The 10,412-nt window shown below is 39.3% G+C and overlaps 1 protein-coding gene across 1 annotated transcript; it reads left to right on the top strand.

The window, feature by feature from the left end:
- Positions 1 to 2,631: 2,631 nt before the first annotated feature.
- Positions 2,632 to 3,826, top strand: map1lc3cl (microtubule-associated protein 1 light chain 3 gamma, like; the record flags this gene model as incomplete). Its single annotated transcript, XM_080036052.1, has 4 exons — positions 2,632 to 2,783; positions 2,901 to 2,956; positions 3,066 to 3,172; positions 3,652 to 3,826. Exons 1-4 carry the CDS (start codon positions 2,726 to 2,728, stop codon positions 3,824 to 3,826), a joined length of 396 nt encoding a protein of 131 aa, XP_079892178.1. The 5' UTR covers positions 2,632 to 2,725.
- Between the last annotated feature and the right edge of the window lie 6,586 nt (positions 3,827 to 10,412).

Here is a 10,412-nt window from a genome sequence, read left to right on the forward strand (position 1 = left end):
ATTGAATTCTTCAACCAGGCCTTCCACTTATAAGTATTACAATCTTTCATCTACTACAGTCTTCAATTAAAAAATATTATGGGAACAGGTACTTTTAGCCAATTAGACTCATTCATTATGACGCTGCTGTAAGGAAAAACAATCAAATACTGTCTAGTGTTGATATTCAAATGATGTTTTTTTGTCTGTTTGACAGGTGCGGTGCACTTTGCTCTAGTGCCGCCTTTTCACCAGCAGAGGGCGATCTTCGCCCGCAACAGAGCATCCGTCCCAGTTGATGTTTCTCCCCTGAAGGGCAGGACAGTTTCCTATGGCTGATATTTAATAATAGTATACAAATAAGTATTTGAACATTTAGATGCCAGTTTATTAACAGTGATAGGGACACACTATGAGAATTGTATCTTAATCTATAATACTAAAATAATTAAATTTTATGGATATATTTTGTATTATCAGTGTCCATCTTCAAACCAAAGTTTTTGAAATAAAAGTAATTGAATAAAAAGTAAACCTCTGAAAAGAAGTGGGAGTAGAAATATGAGGTAACAGAAAATGGAGATACACTCGCCAAGTACAGTTACTTAAGTGCAGTTCTTGGGTAAATGTACTTTGCCTACTCTCTGCCATTTAACTTCAAGTACTCAAAGTGCTCAGAAAAAAACTGCCCACCGACTGAGCAAACTCTGTGGAATTGTTTCCACAAGGTCTGGAATTAATTTTATTATCTACACCTGTATTTCTTAATACTGTTACATGTAAAAACGTCCTCTGTGGAAAAAGGACAACCAGTGCTTATTGATTGGTGTTCGAGGTGGTAGTAGGCAAAGCTTTAAAGAAGGTAAAGCTCTTATGAAGCTACGATATGGTGCAAGGTCACAGCGACTTCACAATACGTAAGGTTGCAGTAACATTTGACCTTTTGACCTCCAAAATGTAAACAGGCCATCCTCAAGTAGGGGAGAACAGGGTAAGTAGGCACACTTTTTACTCTAGTGAGAATTGCTCATCACCTAAACATCTTTCAATAGTCATTCCTACATTAAATTGAAGCTTAAGGTGTTGGCTTGAAATGTGTACCCATCACTTTTTCCATTTCCTAGGGTTGTTTGTCACAATGTTATCTTAATGGGAATCATCTTAAAAAGAAGGCAAGAAAGCAGAACTAAATTTGAAAGTTTAATTGCATTGTCAAGTTGACAAATAGGCCTACATAACTTACTGTAGCCTTGGCAGCTGGTCTAGTTTGGGATGCACTGGGTTGTTTTGATTTGGTTGACCTTTTTTCTTTTGCATGCTAGCTGCCTTTTCCTGCTCTATTCTTTCCTTCTCTGGGGTGTCATTGAGGATACAGCTTAAAAATGTTTTCGTTATAGGGTTCCTTTTCTGGATGCAGCCTTTGGATAACATGTGACAACCAACCCCCCAAAAAATGTGATGACCATCCCCAACTTGAATTTCTTGCTAGCATCAAGGCCAACAACCATCTGACAACTTATTAGCTTGCTAACCACAATCTAAACTATAGTTTACCCTTCACACTTTTTATGGGTAACAAGTGTTTTGTTATAAACCCATTGTGTAAAAGCCTAGAAGAAAAATACTGAGGAGCTAAATATTTTCAATTTGACATGAAAAACACAAACAGTCCTCTCACCTCAAATTCAGCAGTCTAACTCCAAGGAAGACTATGTAGGTGACCTCTGATCCCAATTCTGGATATTTACATACCAAAATTTCACAGACAGCGCCTTCTGGTTCCAGGATATAACGATTGTGACAACCAACCCGTGTGACATATAACCCTGTTCTCCCCTACAAGTGTGATTTTTCGTCAAATTCGACGAAATTCCCTTAAAATGTTCTGGAGATATGGCGTTCATCAGGCATGAGGTCGCAGTGACCTTTGACCTCCAAATCTATCAATCTTAAGTCAGAGTCGACATTTGTCTTCAAAGATTCAAAGATTGAAGACAAATCCCTCAAAGCGTTCATGAGATATCATGTTCACAAGAATGGTCCGACCAACAACCTCAAAACATAATGCTATCTCCGCCGTGGAGTACATGCATGGAGATAGCTACTGCGCCTGTAAGAAACCCAGTATTAAAACCTCCATGCCTGCAAAGTAAACATACAGTACATACCTCTGTTATATGATCGATCATGGGACATGATGAGCAGCTGGACTGTGGCAATCATGCAGTGAGGTCAAAGGTCAGGAGTTAGTCGAAGTGTGTGGGTATGTTAGTTGAATTCGGAGCAAGCAATCAAGTATCGTGCTAAAGGTGGCACTGGATTGTGTTTAAATTGATGTCATGTGCTCTTTTGTTGGGGGCTGCCCTCATTGCACTTCTGATGTTTGTACCCTTGAGTACGTGAGTATGTGTTTCATGACAGCACAGTAGCACCAATATCACGAGCAGACGTGAGAATGCACTCAGAGATAACCCGTACGTGTGAATCTGGTTGAAAACACTCACACACACACACACACTGCCCACGGGGTCTATGGAGTGTGTCTTTGTTTGTTGCTGACGGATATTTTTTCTTTGTTGACTCCTCCTAGCCCCCCTCTCCTATAAAACAGCCGCGGTGGGAGCAGCTTGTTGGGGTTTGCTTTGACTTCCACCCAAGGGGACTTTAGTGTCAGCCTGGGCTAGACCGCCAAGCCACCTCCATCACCCACCGGTCTCTGCAAACCACCCCGAAGCAACACACAAAGATGGCTCCTTTTGAGAAATCCATGGAAATGATGCCCTTCAAGCAAAGGAAATGCCTGGGTAACACTGCAAGAAATCAAGCTGCTGCTACATGCATCAACATTGTGTGCATGCTGTTTTTCTTTTTTAAAGTGTGAAATGTGTATAAGAATGTTGCTCTCTTTTTCTTTTATTTAGAAACAAGAAAAGATGAAGTGTGCAGCATAAGAACAAAATTCCCCAACAAATTGCCGGTGCGTTGCTATTTTACATATACGATGCATTTAACCTCTTACGTCACATCTTTTTGGTGTTGCGTGTGATTGCACTGCAGACTGATCCCAGGTTTGTTTTTGCGGTCAGGTCATTGTGGAGCGTTATGTCCGTGAAAAGACTCTCCCTCTGTTGGACAAAACAAAGTTCCTGGTTCCCTATGAGCTCACCTTGGGACAGTTCATGTGCCTGCTCAGGTAAATGATTTAGTTTTTTGCTTGTGGCATCCCAGACTTTTTCATGTCTTGTTTTTATGGAATTTCCCCACTCCTTTTTTCCTTCTCAATGCAGCCCTCCCTTCTCTCCACTTTCTCCCCTACGAGCATTGTCAGTTTTGCCATTTGTTCTCCATTGCCTCCCTCACGCTCCCTCCTATGCAACGAGGAACTTTTAAATATTTCTGAAACAGACTAACTTTTCCTCTGATGATCATAAATTACATGTAACAACAAACTAGACCATCAGTGCAAAGAACACTATTTTTATACAGTGTTTCTTAATGCTTTTGTCATGGGTCACCCAGGAACTACAGCTGGCATAGTAAAAACTCTACCGCTTTTGTCCAAAGGGGGTGCAAGAATGAACACAAACTGAAAGTTCCTCGCAGCACCTTTAAGTTCTGGAAATCTCTGCTATTTTATCGAATCCTTGACCAATCTCTCTTTCTTGCTTTCAGGAATAAAATCGACTTGGAATCCACCCAGGCTCTGTTCCTCCTGGTGGCAGAGAAGAGTATGTCCTGTATGTCTTCCAGCATGGGTGAGGTTTACTCTAGCTTGAGGGACATGGACGGCTTCCTTTACATCACCTACGCCTCGCAGGACGTGTTCGGAGCACCTCAGACGCCCTGATGAGCCTGAAGCATAGATGAAGAAGAGAAGATAAGATATGAACTGAACGGTGGTGACACCACACAACCAAACTGGGAGGGGGGGTTGGGAAAACAGGACAAAGAGAGCCAAGCCCAGACTGTTTTTGTCAAGTTTTCTTCAAGCCCCCCCAGAAATACTGCATTTCAGCCTACCTCATGAAGCTGTCAGGACTTTCAAACACTTTTTTTTTTCGAATGCTGCAGACTTGATTGATTCATCAGCCAATCTGGTGAATTTATATCATATAGTGGTATATTGGAAAGTAAAAGTCAACGCAGAGAATACCTTGAATCTTAAAGAAGAAGTGATGGGATCATCCACTTTCGCTCCGATATCTTCAAAGAAAACTTAAATTGCTGATATTATGAGCCTTCCACGAGTCAAACGTGTCCACAACGTGCCTTTCAGTTACCTCAGGAACATTGAGCTCTCAGTGCAAACAAGCCTGTGTTCACATGGCTGTAATGCCAGTTCACCACCACCACCTTCTTCATGCTATCACAAACTGAGGTTGCTGTCTCGCTGGTAATCGGACACCCTCTTAGCACTTATCTCCCCCTTCCTTTCCAATGCCCTTCCGAACCTCGTCTTCCCTTGAAAAATGTGAAATGGAGACACTCGCTGAAAACAATGGATGTCATTTTAACGCTGTGCTGTATCCACATGTCAGTGTAAGACCAAATAAATCCTTGTCCTTCTAATTTATGGACTGCTGTGTGATGTTGTTTGTGCCTCACGAGAGATATTGTGTTTAAAGTTACACAGGCAACGATACAATTTCTACTTTGTTCCTACTTATGTGCTGCTTGCCAAATAGCCCATTCAAAGTATTAACATGAGTCTAAATTCCAGATGTTTTGAGGTCATTGCATGGAGCTTAAAATGGTTAAGAATGTTGTCGAACCACAGAGAAAACTGTGGATTCTCTCATAAAATATCTAAAGCATTCAAAAAAATCCACTGTGTTAAATAACCTTTAGAACTTTTCCATGGTGGTTATTAATGATCTAAAATATTAATCATAGTCAAAGCCATGGGTGTGTATATGCCTGAAATACAATGCACTTGTTGTACACAAACATACAAGTGCCTCATTCCTCACCTGCATCCGAAGCAGCACTCCCTCCACATGGCTGTGTTATATAAACCCCGACCCAGTCAAATACCTGCAGGGTTCAGTGTGTCACAGGGCTGGATGCATTATATTTTTAAACATAGAAGGGACAAGAGTGACCCCTTAACACTAGGTGTGTGTTTATGTTTGTGTATGTGTGTGTGTGTGTGTGGGGGGGGGGGTGAGGGGGTGAGGGGGTAATAGAAGATAAACAAAGAGACAGAAGCAGAAAAACAGGGAAAAAGCTGAAGTTGAAGATAGAGGCGTCCGAACAGAGAAGGACAGGAAAAAGGAAACAGTGTATAGAAGAGATATATACAGTGGGCGACAGCTATCTAAACACACACACACACACACACACACACACACACACACACACACAGACGTACAGTAGTACCTCCTCTCACTTCACACCACTGTGGGCATTCCAGCAGCTCTCTGTCAATATATTATCATGCCAGAACAAGAGGATCCCTGAGGCTGCCGCATGCTGTTAATGATCTGTTTCGACCACAGAGGACTTTCAGTCTGCAAACCCTTAACAAAGTCACATACTCTGCAATACACTCCACGTTGAACATCATACAGCAGGTTTATCAGAGCAACACTGATAAATTTTTCAGCATTTTGAAATTAGATATATTATTAAATAATGCTGTCAGCACAGTAATTTACAGAGTCTGCGCCAACACAAAATTATACTAGTCGTAAAGAGAAAAGGCCTGTTCATGTATTTATTTTTCCGTTTGTGAATAAGGATCAGTGTACACTAAAACAATCTATCATTAGGAATTTGATTGTATTTTCTATTCAAGACAATACACCTATGTCATTTTAATCACTAATTCCAACCTTTAGTTTACGTAAATAATATATAACATGTTGTCATTGTCACTGCTATATTTTGAAGTATTTTATTAATTCATGTTCATAATCTACTGTGTATCTGTTTTTATATTACTTATAATTATGCCATATATTTATCATCCTTCTGACCAAAACTCTTTAGTGATCCACTCTTATTTATTTTTTATTTTTTTTATTATTTTTTTCAGACATATCAAAAACAATACAAAACTAAATGAAAAGCATAAAAATACAATAAACAAAATGTATGTTTAAATGACTTCACACAAAAAAAAGAAAAAAAAAAGTATCTGTATTGATGTGATATGCCTGAAAAGGAGCAGGAAGAAGTATACACTTATTTAATCCTACCCCTTTTCCATAGTAAAAAAAAAAAAATATTTATTATATTCGCTTCTTGTAATCCATATAATCTCTATACAATCTATCTATACAATTGGCGATACTATATTTGACATTTACGATCTATACATACATACAACTTAATATACTATGATTTTTTATATTTTATATATTTATACAATGCATATAGGGGAAGGTGGGGTGATTTGTGCGTTTTGGAAGTTGCAAAACCCCTTGTTTCTAGAAAACCGTGGAAGAAATTGGAAATGTGACCACATATTTAAGAAGAGCCATCCATTTGACTCATCCTGTAAAGAAGGGAGACACAAGGAATAAGATATAAGCACATTTAAGCTCAAAAAACTGTGTTTTGCCTTTCAAAGTAAAATTTCCATGATCAAGGTTTTTTGATTATTGTGTCTGAACAATTATAGACACGTTTGAAAACATTTGACACATGTTTTAGTGCTTTGGTATGCTACACTTTGAGTCTATATAGTTAGCACAATGTCAACCCTAAATTGCTGCATCATGCCTATTATCCAAAATTCTGGGGATGGGGTGATTTGTGCGCAAGGGCCTGGGTGAGTTATAAGTAAGTAAGTAAGTAAAATGTATTTATAAAAGCACATTTATGACAGTTTGCACTGTCCAAAGTGCTGTACATAGTGCATTCAGTAGGTAAACAATGAAGGTACATTAACAATAACCAAAATAAAAGACGTAAAGCCCATACATCCACATAAACACAGATAGTAGTGCAGAGGTAAGATAGTTAATGGGGAGGAAACACCAGGGTGTACATATGGGTTTTGAGCCTTGATTTAAAGGCAGAAATGTAGGGGGAATCACATTTGTCAGGTGGCAGTTGGTTCCACAAGCACGGAGCAACTAGTGCAAAGTACATTTCTGAGAGTTGTGCCAGTGGCATGGCTGTATACGCTGGTCACCAAAAGAAAGTGATTGTCTACAGTAGCTCAGAAGAGAGTGACATCTCAATTCCACTTAACGACACCACTGATGAGAGTTCAGATGGCCAGAAAGATGATGATGGTGAGACAACTTTTTTTCCGAAAGCTATATTTCTTAAACAGTTTATTCCAGATCCAAAGTTTTTATTGCCAGGGATGCACAACATCCTGAACTATATGTACATATTTGAGTTGGAGACATAACTGTCAAGGCCTCACTTTAAAATCACTTTGAGTAAAAAGTTGCACAAATCACCCCACCTTCCCCTATCTATATTTATATACAATCAATATATCTATATCTACATACATATCTATACAATCAGTATATATATCGATATATATCAATACAACCCATATATATATATATATATATATATATATATATATATATATATATATATATATATATATATATATATACAGTATCTCACAAAAGTGAGTACACCCCTCACATTTCTTTACATTTTTCTTTATATCTTTCCATGGGACAACATTGAATAAATGACACTTTGATACAATGTAAAGTAGTCAGTGTACAGCTTGTATAACAGTGTAAATTTACTGTCCCCTCAAAATAACTCGACACACAGCCATTAATGTCTAAACTGCTGGCAACAAAGGTGAGTACACCCCTTAGAAAAAATGTACAAATTGGGCCCAAAGTGTAAATATTTTGTGTGGCCACCATTATTTTCCAGCACTGCCTTAACCCTCTTGGGCATGTAGTTCACTAGAGCTTCACAGGTTGCAACTGGAACCCTCTTCCACCCATTTATGACAGCATCACAGAGCTGGTGGATATTAAAGACCTTGCGCTCCTCCACCTTCTGTTTGAGGATGCCCCAAAGATGCTCAATAGGGTTTAGGTCTGGAGACAGGCTTGGCCAGGCCATAACCTTTACCCTCAGCTTTTTTAGCAAGCCAGTGGTCGTCTTGGAGGTGTGTTTGGGGTCGTTATCATGTTGCAATACCACCCTGCGGCCCAGTTTACGAAGGTTGAGTGCACGTGGTCAGCGTCGTACACAGAGGTTGGCTTTGGAAAATAGACGTATGAGTGCTGCCAGCATTGCTGAAGGGCTTGAAGGGGTGGGGGGTCAACCTGTCAGTGCTCAGACCATACGCCACACTCTGCATCATACTGGTCTGCATGGCTGTCATCCCAGAAGGAAGCCTATTCTAAAGATGATGCACAAGAAACCCCACAAAAAGTTTGCTGAAGACAAACAGACTACGGACATGGATTACTGCAACCATGTCCTGTGGTCTGATGAGACCAAAATACATTTATTTGGTTCAGATGGTGTTAAGAGTGTGGAGCGGCAACCAGGTGAGGAGTACAAAGACAAGTGTGTCTTGCCTAGAGTCAAGCATGGTGGTTTGAGTGTCATGGTCTGGGGCTGCATGAGTCCTGCCAGCACTGGGGATCTACAGTTCATTGAATTCTAACATGTACTGTGACATACTGAAGCAGAGCATGATCCCCTCCCTTCATAAACTGGGCCGCAGGGCAGTACTGCAACATGATAACGACCCCAAACACCCCTCCGAACGACCACTGGCTTGCTAAAGAAGCTGAGGGTAAAGGTTATGGACTGGCCAAGCATGTCTCCAGTCTTAAACCCTATTGAGCATCTTTGGGGCATCCTCAAACGGGAGATGGAGGAGCGCAAGGACTCTAATATCCACCAGCTCCTTGATGTCGTCATGAATGGGTAGAAGAGGGTTCCAGTTGCAACCTGTGAAGCTCTAGTGAACTACATGCCCAAGAGGGTTAAGGCAGTGCTAGAAAATAATGATGGCAAAACTAAATATTGACACTTTGGGCCCAATTTGGACATTTTTTCTTAGGGGTGTACTCACTTTTGTTGCCAGCAGTTTAGACATTAATGGCTGTGTGTCGAGTTATTTTGAGGGGACAGTAAATTTACACTGTTATACAAGCTGTACACTGACTACTTGACATTGTATCAAAGTGTCATTTATTCAGTGTTGTCGCATGGAAATATATAATTAAATATTTGAAGAAAAGTTAGGGGTGTACTCACTTTTGTGAGATACTGTATATATATATATGGGTTGTATTGATATATATCGATATATATACTGATTGTATATATATATGTATATATATATATATATATATATATATATATATATATATATATATATATATATATTATATATATATATATATATATATGGGTTGTATTGATATATATCGATATATATACTGATTGTATAGATATGTATGTAGATATGGATATATTGATTGTATATAAATATAGATAGGGGAAGGTGGGGTGATTTGTGCAACTTTTTACTCAAAGTGATTTTAAAGTGAGGCCTTGACAGTTATGTCTCCAACTCAAATATGTACATATAGTTCAGGATGTTGTGCATCCCTGGCAATAAAAACTTTGGATCTGGAACTGTTTAAGAAATATAGCTTTCGGAAAAAAAGTTGTCTTGACGCACAAATCACCCCACTACGTGGGGTGATTTGTGCGTCATTGTGTCACAATGACAAAGTCACCATCATCATCTTTCTGGCCATCTGAACTCTCATCAGTGGTGTCGTTAAGTGGAATTGAGATGTCACTCTCTTCTGAGCTACTGTAGACAATCACTTTCTTTTGGTGACCAGCGTATACAGCCATGCCACTGGCACAACTCTCAGAAATGTACTTTGCACTAGTTGCTCCGTGCTTGTGGAACCAACTGCCACCTGACAAATGTGATTCCCCCTACATTTCTGCCTTTAAATCAAGGCTCAAAACCCATATGTAAAGTCATGCGTACAGCCAGTGTCTTAAAGTTTAACTGTTCTCTTCAAACTCTTCATTGAAGTCTGTGTCATGTGTTTAGTCATTTATGTTATTTGCCAGTGGATCAAGATCATCCAACACACACAAAATTCTGACTTTCCTTTAATTTGCCCATGTCCTTTCGCAGAATACTTGATCATTTTCCTCTGGAGGTTTCAAAAGTCACCCAGAAATAAACAATCTTGGAAGAAAATCCTCTCTTTGACTGAACTGCTTACAATTCATGTCATCAATGAGGCCACAACCTGCAAGGAGGAATCCCCAGTAGAACTGATTTTCAATTATTTTATGATCCACTGCTGCCATCTTGGCTAAGACCTTCTTGTAAAACAGATGTTTGATATCAGTGAGGTTCTTCCCTGTTTAATATCATATATAATATATGATTATTACTTATAACACCATAAATGATCCTCAAAAAAAAAATAAGGCCGAAACCTAAT

Source organism: Ammodytes marinus, assembly GCF_949987685.1.
Source record: "Ammodytes marinus genome assembly, chromosome: 10".
Taxonomy (NCBI): domain Eukaryota; kingdom Metazoa; phylum Chordata; class Actinopteri; order Uranoscopiformes; family Ammodytidae; genus Ammodytes; species Ammodytes marinus.